The sequence below is a fragment of the Erythrolamprus reginae genome, chromosome Z, assembly GCF_031021105.1.
Source record: "Erythrolamprus reginae isolate rEryReg1 chromosome Z, rEryReg1.hap1, whole genome shotgun sequence".
Classification (NCBI taxonomy): Eukaryota; Metazoa; Chordata; class Lepidosauria; order Squamata; family Dipsadidae; genus Erythrolamprus; species Erythrolamprus reginae.
In genome coordinates this window covers 126,901,625-126,914,300 of record NC_091963.1, presented here as the reverse complement: position 1 = coordinate 126,914,300, position 12,676 = coordinate 126,901,625, and the positions used below count along the sequence as shown (strand labels likewise).

Below are 12,676 nucleotides of genomic sequence, written 5' to 3'. Positions count from 1 at the left end.
AAAAGTGCACTTTATTAACCTTCCATCCCAATTTTTCAGATATCATAATTTATTAAGGAAAATATTTATTTATCTCTGAAAAAAATGCCTTGGGTTAAGATTACAATGTAGTTCACCACTAATCTTACCAAAACCAATGTCACAGACATTAATGAGATTTACCTCTACACATCCCTGTGTAGAATTATGTTACTATTTGCATTGAAATCTATAGGACTGATGTTCTGGTTAATTTTTAGAACTGAATTCAGTTAATTCTAATTTTCGTTTGTTGTTATATTTGGGTGTTTTTACTTAAGAGCATCTTGTTTGCTAGGGTTTTTTTTTTTGGTTGAAATGACAAAAAACCCTTTCTGGATTTTATGAGTTAAATTCCACACCTGTTCACATTTATTTATTTATTTATTGGATTTGTATGCCGCCCCTCTCCATAGACTCGGGGAAGGTAACAACAGTGACAAAAACAGAATGTAAAAATCCAATACTAAAACAGCTAAAAACCTTTGTTATAAAACCAATCATACATACAAACATACCATGCATAAATTGTAGAAGCCTAGGGGGAAAGATTATCTTAGTTCCCCCATGCCTGATGGCAGAGGTGGGTTTTGAGGAGCTTACAAAAGGCAAGGAGGGTGGGGGCTATTCTAATCTCTGGGGGGAGTTGGTTCCAGAGGGCCGGGGCTGCCACAGAGAAGGCTCTTCCCCTGGGCCTCACCAACCGACATTGTTTAGTTGACGGGACTCAGAGAAGGCCCACTCTGTGGGACCTAACTGGTCGCTGGGATTCGTGCAGCAGAAGGCGGTCCCTGAGATAATCTGGCCCGGTGCCATGAAGGGCTTTATAGGTCATAACCAACACTTTGAATTGTAACCGGAAACTGATCGGCAACCAATGCAGACTGCAGAGTGTTGATGTGACATGGGCATATTTAGGGAAGCCCATGATTGCTCTTGCAGCTACATTCTGCACGACATTTACCAGACATGAGTCCAGATCAAAATTGTGTGTGTTCATATCTGCATGCATATAAGTATATCTTGATTGCAATGCATATGTGAACAAGTGGGTACATGTTTCTGAAGTAAGCAAGATACTTCCCTGTACTCATTTCATACAGTTATCCCACATACCAGCAAGGCTGGTTCTGAAATGATGACTTAGCAGCTGCCAGCTCAATTGTTTTCAGTGTGTTTAAAAAGTGCTCAAGCCAATTCAATTCCAGATGAAGAGCTATTTGTAGGGGGGAAAAATCATATTGATTTGGAAGGAGAAAGATTTTGTTAATCTTTCCTGTTATTCAAAAGAATTATGGATAGTATAGAAATGTTCCAGGTTATAAATGTAAGTTGGAAAGACTGAGGAGGAAGAACAGGGAATCTAACAGGATTAATTGTATATTTACAAGGCAAATATTCCATCAACAGCATAGACAGGTTTTTTCAGAACTCTTCAAATGAGAACAGAATTAATAAAGAGCAGAGGGACATCTGCAGAGAAAAGCAACAAGCAATTCCACAATCCTTCTTCAAAGGATTTATGAACCATTCCTTGTTAATGGATAAGCTGCTGTTCAGTCTGTCTCCTTCATTCTAGCCTTTTATGGACAAACCAAAGATTAAAAGAAGTGGAACTTTCTGTCGTCCCCCCCCCCATAAATCTCCCGTCCCAGTGGTGAAATAATTTATGTCTCAGGGTCCTTGAGCCAAGTGACCTCCCGAGGAAGGTCAGGAGAAAGGGAAGAGTTTAACTTGGCAGCCTCATTTCTGGTGCCATCATTCTAACAGCAGATCTAGTCCTTCAGAAAGTTACTGCTGATGGATTATTAGACTTGGGAAGTTTCTATTTACCTTCCATTCAGCATATGGCCATGTGTGCCTGTAGTATGTATAGTATATCCCTTCCTCTCAGTAGCACTTTCCTCTTCTGAAACATTTTTGACATGGAAGTGATTTTGTATGCTTGATTGACAGCCTGATTGAGGATAGACTCAAGGCTGGGTTCTGCTTAGCTCCGATTGGTCACTTTTGCAATTTTAAGGATTCCTCCTACACTCTAGTTGGTGGTATCTTCATTTTTCCTTTTGTTCCAGGAGAGACTTCACCGCTGCTTTCATTTGCCAGATATTATTCACCCTTGTTAGATACATGAGTTTAATTCTCTTTCAAAAGAGGGTAAGATCTGCATGACTCTTAAAAGTGGTAGGTTCTGTGCTGTGTGTGATCTAAACCAGGAAGGAGAACCAAGAACTGTCACATAAGTTTCCTAACAGTGAAATCAATTAACCAGTGGAATGGCTTGTCTTCAGAAGTTGTGGGTGCTTCATCATGGGAGGCTTTTAAGAATAATTTGGACAGTCACTTATCTGGAATGGTATAGGGCCTCCTGCTTGAGCAGGTGGTTGGACTAGAAGACCTCCAAGGTTCCTTCCAATTCTGTTATTCTTAACTGCATGTTACTGGTTGGGTTAACAATCTGTGCAATTGCAGGTTTTCATTACTTCTGTGGATAAAGCAGTTTTGTGTGGTTGAATAGGCAGCACAGTTTTCTCACTCCACCAGCCACTGTGCTTCAGGATGTGTCTACCATAGCCACTTACTGCCAATGCTGCTGTTCCCTTTCAGTACAAACTAAGGACAAAGCTCAGTTTTTAATATTCCTCTTCCTGCTTCACCCTATGTCCCAGTTCCATGTCTGTAATTATGAGTTGGCTGTGCGCTAGGCTACTTTGGGACAGTAGCAACAGCACTTCACTTTATATACTTTATAGACTATACAGCCCATAAACAGTGTATGGTTTACAGAGTCAGCATGTTGCCCCCAACAATCTGGGTCCACATTTTACTGATTTTGGAAGAATGGAAAGTTGAGTCAACCTTGAGCAGATCAGTGGCAGTGGAAAACAGAGTTAGCTTGCATTACTACATTCCAACCACTGCTCTTTCCAGAAAAGCACTACATCTGTATTCAGGAATAAGGTAATTGTCAGATACAGTGGAACCCCGACATAAGAGCTGCTCTACTTAAGAGCAACTCGAGATAAGAGCTGGGAAGGGAGAGATATTTTTGTTCTACTTACAAGCCCAAATTCGAGATACAAGCGCCAAGGAGCTGTCTCCTGAAGCCGAACGCTAACTTCCGCGTTCAGCTTCAGGAGACAGCTGCGAAGCGGCGCGCGTGTTTTAAAAGGTTGCAGCCGGCCTGGGGGGCTCGGGGGGGTGCTTGCAGCTTTCTTTCTTGCTCTTTTTCTTTCTCTCTTTTACCTTCCCTTCCTCTATTTCTTCTTTTCTTTCTCCTTCCCACCTTCTTCCCTCCCTTCACTCATTCCTCTCTTACTCTCCCCTTTCATAAGTTTCCTTGCTTCCTTCCTCTGTTCCTGTCCCTTCCCTCTTTCCTTCCTTCCTTCCCACCCTCCGTCCATTCATTCACCCATTCCTCTCTTGATCGCTTAAAGCCGGCCCCTGGTGCAAAAAGGGTTGGGGACCTCTGTCCTACAGGATTGGGTGGCAGAGAAGTTGAACATATGTAAATTTAAAAGTTTAAGAAAGTTTACAAGTTAAGTGAAAGAAACTTCATTATTCATTTATATGTACATGTACATTTCTTCATTAAAAACATGTCTTTCTGCATAATTTAGACTAACTTTGTGAGTTTTTTGAGGGCTGGAACCAATTAAAATTATTTACATTAATTCATATGGGGAAAAGTCGTTCGAGATAAGAGCTGCTCGACTTAAGAGCCCAGGTCCGGAACGAATTAAACTCGTATCTCGAGGTACCACTGTACTTGATTCAGATTACCATTGCCTCTATGACATATTAATTATAAAAATAATAGCTAAAATGGTTGCTCTGTGTGTGTGTGTGTGTGTGTTTGTTTGTTTGCTTACTTACTTAATTATTTACTTACTTACTTACTTACTTACTTACTTACTTACTTACTTACTTACTTACTTACTTACTTATTTATATGCCATGCACTTCAAGAAGGAGTCAGGGTGGCTAACAATACAGTAGTCATAAATACTGAGACAATAAAAGTACAGCAACAATAATCAACAGTGCAATAAAATATAAAATGTCTTAAAAACCATGCGTATTTAAAGTCATTCCTAAATCCAGGCCTGCTGGAAAAGCCAGGTTAATGGCTTTCCGGAAGACCGGTAGAATTGAGGTAGTATGGATCTCTGGAGGTAGTTGATTCCAAAGGGTTGTAGCCACCACAGAGAAGGCTCTTCCCCGAGGTTCCGCCAGCTGACATTATTCAGTGGATGGGACCTGGAGAAGGCTGACTCTGTGGGCCCCTTCTGGCTGCAGTGAGGTATGAGGCAGGAGGCCCACCCTTCTCTATTCCAATCTCACTATACATTAGGGGCAACAATTAGGGTCCTCCCCTTCTTGATGATCAAATGGAACAGAAACAAAATTTGGTGAAGCTATCAAAAGACAATGTCAGGCTTGGCAATTAGGACCATGAAACCTCCTACCTCCCAGGATATTTCTGGGTGTATAAAAACTCTTTGATTAATAATGGCATTTGGGACCAGAGTTTCCATCAATAAGACATGCAGTTGTAAAATGCAACATGACAAGAAAATATCATTTAATGAAGGAAATTTGGGAATTTCTGATTGCTGCCCTAAGTGACTGCCACAATGCCATTAACCATGATGTCACATGATAATCATTTCTGACTTCCTGCTGGTTTCCCCATTGACCTTGCTTGCTAGAAGCTCGGAAGGTTACCAATAGTAATCACATGATTGTGGGATGCTGTGACCATTGTAATTATGAGCTGGCTGTTGAGCATCTGGACTATAATCAAGAATGCTGCAATATCTGCAATGAAGATTCTATAAATACCCTCATTCAGTGCTATCCTTTTTGGGGGGGAGAAGAGCAAGTGACATTGGCCTCCATAGATCTCTTTCCTGTCACTTTTTCCTAGAAAAGAAATTATTCTGGAAAGAAAATCAACAGTGCTTCATAAATGTATGAAACCGCTCTAAATATTTATTTATTTATTTATTCATTCATTCATTCATTTATTAAATTTGTATGCCGCCCCTCTCTGTAGACTTGGGGCGGCTCACAGCAGTGATAGAAACAATGTACAATACAAATCTAGAAATACGAAGTTAAAAACCCATAATTTAAAAAACATGCACACAACGCACCATACATAAATTATATAGGCCTGGGGAAGATATTTCAATTCCCCCATGCCTGACGGCAGAGGTGGGTTTTGAGAAGTTTACTTAAGGCAAGGAGGGTGGGGGCAATTCTGATCTTTGGGGGGAGTTGGTTCCAGAGGGCTGGGGCTGCCACAGAGAAGGCTCTTCCCCCGGGTCCCGCCAAATGACATTGTTTAGTCGACGGGGCCCAGAGAAGGCCAATTGCAAATATCCCAACTTCTAAAGTTGCCAACTCATTTGGGTTGTTGTTTTGTTCTTAATTTTCAGTATACACATTCATCAATGTATATACACATTCAGCCCCAGGTGGCATCAATGATAACAAGCTAAATGAGTGATTCTCTTCCCCCCCCCGCCTCGCATTTGACGTCTATGTATCTATCTATGTATCTATGTATCTATGTATCTATGTATCTATCTATCTATCTATCTATCTATCTATCTATCTATCTATCTATCTATCTATCTATCTATCTATCTATCTATCAGATAGATCTATCTATTAGATAGATCTATCTATGCCGCCCCTCTCCTAGGACTTGGAGCGGCTCACAACAAAAGATAAACATTACAAATCCAATATTTAAAAACAATTTAAAAACCCTTAACATAAAAACAATCATACATCTCATGCAGACCATACATAAAGTGGAAACAGCCCAGGGGAATCAATTTCCCCATGCCTGACGACAGAGGTGGGTTTTGAGGAGTTTGCGAAAGGCAAGGAGGGTGGGGGCAGTAACAGTTGTCACCTAAAAGTTAGTTTGTATAGTACTGGAACATTATTTTTTACAGGCATGTTAAAGGTTGTCACCTAAAAGTTAGTTTGCATAATATTGGAACATTATTTTTCACAACAGTTTAGATTTTCTTTCTAGTTCTTTTACCTAACTGTCCGGTTCTCCAACTTTACAGATGTTTTATTTTCCTTCTTTGTACAGGTGCTCTGAAAAATGAAATTCAAAACAGTGAGTATCGGCTTAACCTATGTAGCTGCCTAAGTGTTCATTTTCCAGCAAACATGCACCTTTTAAATTGTAACTGCTATGAAATTAACATGATTTCTCTGTGATATCCATGCTTTTATTGCTATAATTAAAAGTTTTGGAAAGATTAAATTGATCTGATCAGTGCCAAAATATTTTACAGATAACTATTGACATAGTTATGAAGCCTTTCAGCCTTTGGGGTGATGGTGAATGACCGGGATAGGGGTCATTCCTCTATTTTGATATTTCTTGACCTCTCAGCTGCTTTTGATACCATCAACCATGGTATCCTTCTGCTTGTTTGGTTCTTTATGAATTATTTTTATAATCTGCAGTCCAAGCTCAGAGACAGCAGTTAACAAATCTTAAAAAAGCAAAGCAGGTCCTGACCTTCTTTGAACTTAATTTGTAGAACGATGGCAAAATATAAAACTGTAGGAGGAGAAAAGGGCAAAATGCATCACAGAAGAAGGAAGTTAGTCTACCTTGTACCATTGCCAAATAAATGACATGAATGTATGATCTGAGTCAAGGTAGATTAGTGACCACCATTATGTAGATTTACATTGTGGTGGTCTCTAATCAGGAATGGGCAGCCAACTATTAGTGGATATGTGTGTGACTCTCAATCTCCTTTTGCCCCCTTCCCAATAAGGCCCTTAAATACTGTTACTGAAATTTGGTGGTTAAATCTTATAACATACTACATTGGTATTGAAATAACATTTAATGCTTAACAAACTGATTGAAACTTTAGCTAGATCACCAGGGCACCTTCTCAGATCCTTAGAGGCCAATCTGTTTAGAATGCAAGTCCTTTCTTTAATACGGTTTAGAAAATAGGTTAAAGCTTAAATCCTTTGAAAATCTTTGAAAATTTGTTGCTGTTTCTATATGTATATATTTAATATGAGCTCTTTATTATCTATGTTACCTAGGGCCATTCACAAAGAGGCAGCATGTAGTTATATAAATTACTTAAGTAAAGTTAAACAAAAATGAAATAAAATATACTTCTTGCTTGCCCTGGCAGAAAAAGTTGCAAAAAATGCTATTTTTCCCCCCTGGAATTAGCAAAAAACCCCCATACAGCGTGATTGCCTTTTGACCCACTACTTTTAATTTTCTAAAGCTTTCCCTTAGCATGCCATAAGCATATTTTGTAAGGAAGCAAAGCCTGTTGGTCTGATTAGGAGATTCTAGATGCCAGACTGATAAAACTTGAAGCAAGTCCAGCAGGTTTTCTGATATTTATTTGCTACTTCTAACACTGCTGTTGACTACTGCTACTGCAGGGTAAAAGTGAGAAATGTTTTGCAATTGATACTGACTTGAAGGCACCAAAAGAAGTGACAGTTTTTTTGGCTCTAAAGAACTGCAGAGAGTGGAGCCATTGATATACACAAGGCAATCTCTTCAACCTGTTTTGGGTAGGTGGGTGTAACGACTAAATAATCCATTTTATTTCATTTTTATTTAGTGTATGGCAAATACATAGACTTATTGTAGTTCAAATGTTAATGTCCAGTCCATCCAGGCATTCACAGAGAGGGTGGTGTATGTTGAAAAAATTGGACATTGGGCTGGTATCTGATGATATTCAGACACAATGTGATGAATATTTTGTTGAGGAGCACTACAGTCACACTGAGGAGTAGAGACAAGATCCCACTTAAACAATGAGTTCTAGCAGACTCCATGTTGGGTACGGATCCCGTTCAGAGTTGACCAATGCTCGTGAGAAAGATCAAAATCTGGCACCTTTTGTGTAGGGTCATCTACGTAACTGCTGTATGTAGATGACCCTACAAAAAAACTGGAGGATCATCTACAAAATAATCAATTAATTCTGCTCTTATATTCATCAATGGAAATCTAATCTTTTCTTTAAAAATATGGATACTTTAAGCCCTTGTGGGACATTTCATTCCTTAACATATTTCAGTCCTAACCCACCAAACACCCCTGAAATGACTTAACAGTTTTGAGCCTTCCCTTTTATTTGCATATTGTTCCGATTACCTACTTTATATACAGCATTATTGGGACTGGAATGTGGAAATACAGCCTTGCCCTTGCCTGTGTATTAGTGATGTGGAACAAATATTAGTGGCATGGAATTTTTGATGATGTAGGGCATGGTGTGACACAGTGACATCAACAGATGGGTACAGGTTGCTGTTATTATTTTTTTGCTGTCTTCTATTTAGAATTTTTAAATAGCAAAGTAGGCGTGCTATTAATGGAGCTCAAATCTCCTATTTTGATAGAAGATTCAAAATTTAAAAAGTTGTCTCTTGCTGCTCAATTTTAATGCAGAGTTTTGAGAAATTTGGGAACTACATTACATCCTCACAAATATATGAATTCTGTGTTTAGCCACTTTTATTTAATTTGGCACCTTACCTACAAACCTATTAATTTACAGGAGAGTTAAAATACCTGGGTAGCAGCAATGACTGCATGATTGGATCACTATTATTTTTTTAATGTATGTCATACATAGAGCCCATGTTTTTTTTAAAAAAAAATCCAACCCAGATCTGTAGTTATGTGTAAATTATGTATAAATTTGTCAGTATCTTGTCTTTTTTGACTTCTCTGATGGACACTCCTGTGATTAACAAACAAATAATCAAACTGAAATATTTGGCAGATTTGTAATTGGTTACATAAGTTTTACGATCAAAGTCACAGCCTTTGGTTTAAGATTAAAAAACAGGTTGTTTATCTGGGGTTGGTTTTCTTTATTTTAATCTCGGATTTAAATCAGAGAATTACATGCCAGTTTCTTTTGCTTCCTCATTTCTTTCTAGGAGATGACAAAAATGGTACTCAAACAGGTAAGTGGCACTTAAACATGTAACCAGGAGAGGGACTTCCTCAATTGAATATGGGTTTCCTACAATTGAACACTATGAAAGGCAGGGAAGTTTCAGCAGCTCAATAAAGGAAGGCATTGTAGGAATGGCTTCATTGAAAATAATTTAACATAAGACCTGTCCTGAATTGGCACATCTGGACCCTATCAGGTTTAACATCTGTGCTTGCTTCCCATCTAAAAACTGTTTTTTTTGTTTTTGGCAAGTACAAACTGTAGTTTCATGTTATCAAAGACTTGTGCTCTTTTCTGCCAGACAAAAGAACAAATAGCTGCCATATCTTCTTCATTAAAGATGCACCTTTTGTTTCAAGAATGGATAGATGATTATTTCCCCCTGCATGTAGTGATTTGTTAATCTTTAACATTTTGCAGCTTCTAAAGGGAGGGAAGGAGAGGATAGTAATGTGATTACATCATAGGGAGATTAGGGCTAAAAAAATATTAAGCACTTCTTTATTGTCAGGAATTGTCAGGCGGGAGCAACGAGACCTACACGTGCAGAGTTCAAGCTAACTAACCATATTATGTTCTGTCTATAATTCAGGAATCTCCTCAGTCTGGCAGCCTATTCTTGGGAATAAATGGATAAGGCTCCAAACAACTTGAGGATAGGGTGTCTCAGAGTCATAGTGTGCAAAATTAATTATTTTACTTGTATACTTTGTCATGTTGCAACTCCATAAATTAGATTAGGGACCCATTAGAGAGGCGGGCAGGGAAATGGAGATTAATTAGAGGTCAAATTTGACAAAATAGCATAACTTAACACTATCAATTAAAATATAAAAAAATACTTTTAATTATAATCTTTCAACCTGAAAAGAACAAAATAAAGTAAGAAAAAGAGAATCAAAAATAATAATAGAAACATAGAAACATAGAAGTCTGACGGCAGAAAAAGACCCCATGGTCCATCTAGTCTGCCCTTATACTATTTTCTGTATTTTATCTTAGGATGGATATATGTTTATCCCAGGCATGTTTAAATTCAGTTACTGTGGATTTATCTACCACGTCTGCTGGAAGTTTGTTCCAAGGATCTACTACTCTTTCAGTAAAATAATATTTTCTCATGTTGCTTTTGATCTTTCCCCCAACTAACCTCAGATTGTGTCCCCTTGTTCTTGTGTTCACTTTCCTATTAAAAACACTTCCCTCCTGGACCTTATTTAACCCTTTAATATATTTAAATGTTTCGATCATGTCCCCCCTTTTCCTTCTGTCCTCCAGACTATACAGATTGAGTTCATTAAGTCTTTCCTGATACGTTTTATACTTAAGACCTTCCACCATTCTTGTAGCCCGTCTTTGGACCCGTTCAATTTTGTCAATATCTTTTTGTAGGTGAGGTCTCCAGAACTGAACACAGTATTCCAAATGTGGTCTCACCAGCATTCTATATAGCGGGATCATAATCTCCCTCTTCCTGCTTGTTATAATTAAAGAAGACAACATACAATTGAATCAACTTCTGCATTTTTTTCCTGATTTCTAGTAAAGACCATCCATTTTATAAAGTAGATTTGCTTAACAAACATGGTATTCACTTAATAACCAAGGTGTTTATTTAATGACATAGTTTCAGCTAATAACTGTCCCATAAATGCTGAAAAATCAGAACCAGTGTTCTGATGCCTTGCTTTAAACATCAATGACTTACAATCATAATTCTGGACTCAATTATTATTACAATTTATGTTGTAAGTTGAGGACTTCCTATGGTGTAATCATAATAATAACCATCACCAATTATCACCAAATCCCCTCAAATTGTAGACAAATAGCACCTACCCCTAGCTGCAGAAAAAAAAGTCCTTTCTTCCTTTATTTTTCCTGGAACAGCTTGTCTCCAGAAGTTGTGAATGCTTAAACACTGGAAGTTTTAAAGATGTTGGATAACAATCTGTCTGAAATAGTGTAGGTTTCCCTGCCTAAGCAGGGGGTTGGACTAGAAGACCTCCAAGGTCCCTTCCAACTCTGTTGTTGTTTATTGTTTGATGTTTATTTATTTATTTATTTATTTATTTATTAATCAGATTTGTATGCCGCCCCTCTCCGCAGACTCGGGGCGGCTCACAGCAATCGCCATACAATGTAAACAAATCCAATATTTAAATTAATTTTAAAACACCACAAGTTAAAACCAATCATACACACTAGCATACCATACATAAATTTTATAAGCCTAGGGGGAAGGAGCATGTCAATTCCCCCATGCCTGACGACAGAGGTGGGTTTTAAGGAGCTTACGAAAGGCTAGGAGGGTGGGGGCAACTCTGATATCTGGGGGGAGTTGATTCCAAAGGGTCGGGGCCGCCACAGAGAAGGCTCTTCCCCTGGGTCCCGCCAAACGACATTGTTTAGTTGACGGGACCCGGAGAAGGCCAACTCTGTGGGACCTAACTGGTCGCTGGGATTCGTGCTGGGTTTGTTATCTCTTGACCTCTATTCCTTATTCTGATAATTTACAATCCAGAAAACCCTATAAATTTGAGGCCATTTCCCATTTCTACAACTTTATGTTTTTTTCTCTCTCTTACACACATTTGTGTTTTGCCAGTGTGCGGACAGGTGGTAAATCAGAACCGTATTGTGGGGGGAGAAGATGCCTCCCTGAATGCTTGGCCATGGCAAGCCAGCCTCCAACACCAAGGGAAACATGTCTGTGGAGCAACCCTCATCAGCTCTGAATGGCTACTGACAGCAGCCCATTGCTTCCCTAAGTGAGTAAGTTTGGAATTGCACAGACTTCAGCTCTAGCTGCCTAAGCAGCCATTTAATGGCAGCATATAAAAGCAGCACATGCTTGTCTGTTAATTACTGCACCTTTTCCTTTTATACACAAATATATATTTACTGTACTATACATATACACCTCCTACGACCCTCTCGCACAATGTCGTAATACCTAAAAGCATCTGCGCTATACGCAAATTTTCTTTTTTCTCTTCACATTTTCTTTTCTTTCCTTTTTTTCATATTTTTACTTTCCTTCCCTTACCAATCCTTCTTCTTACTAATCTGGTACCTTTTGTCTTTACTTTTTACATTCATAAAATATTCTCATTCATTTTCTATTACCTAATATATATAGATACACATGAATTTTAGAAATTGATACATTATTGAAACGAGGTGTAAGATTCATTACTAAAATTTAAGATAATCTTGATAATAGTTAAGATACCGTTTATTTATTCTTTATTTACATGGTTTAAGAAATACAATGATGATATTAAGAAATATATGTACTATGATTCACAATGTACATGAAACCGCTGGGTGAGATCATCCGAGGGCATGGGGTGAGGTATCATCAGTACGCTGATGATACCCAGCTTTACATCTCCACCCCATGTCCAGTCAACGAAGGGGGGGCGTTTGCCCAGGTTCGCCTGGTGCACCAGTTGCGGCCCTATCTGGACCGGGACTCATTGCTCACAGTCACTCATGCCCTCATCACCTCGAGGTTGGACTACTGTAACGCTCTCTACATGGGGCTACCTTTGAAAAGTGTTCGGAAACTTCAGATCGTGCAGAATGCAGCTGCGAGAGCAGTCATGGGCTTACCTAGGTATGCCCATTTTTTGCCATCACTCCGCAGTCTG

The 12,676-nt window shown here is 38.8% G+C and overlaps 1 protein-coding gene across 3 annotated transcripts in view; it reads left to right on the top strand.

The window, feature by feature from the left end:
- LOC139153679 (serine protease 33-like) overlaps nucleotides 1-12,676 on the top strand; it is a 29,033-nt gene that overhangs the window by 1,693 nt on the left and 14,664 nt on the right. For all 3 annotated transcript variants that reach the window (XM_070727939.1, XM_070727938.1, XM_070727937.1), the window contains exons 2-4: nucleotides 6,137-6,163; nucleotides 9,001-9,027; nucleotides 11,629-11,791. In XM_070727939.1, coding sequence (XP_070584040.1) covers nucleotides 6,137-6,163; nucleotides 9,001-9,027; nucleotides 11,629-11,791 — 217 coding nt within the window. The remainder of the gene's footprint in view (nucleotides 1-6,136; nucleotides 6,164-9,000; nucleotides 9,028-11,628; nucleotides 11,792-12,676) is intronic.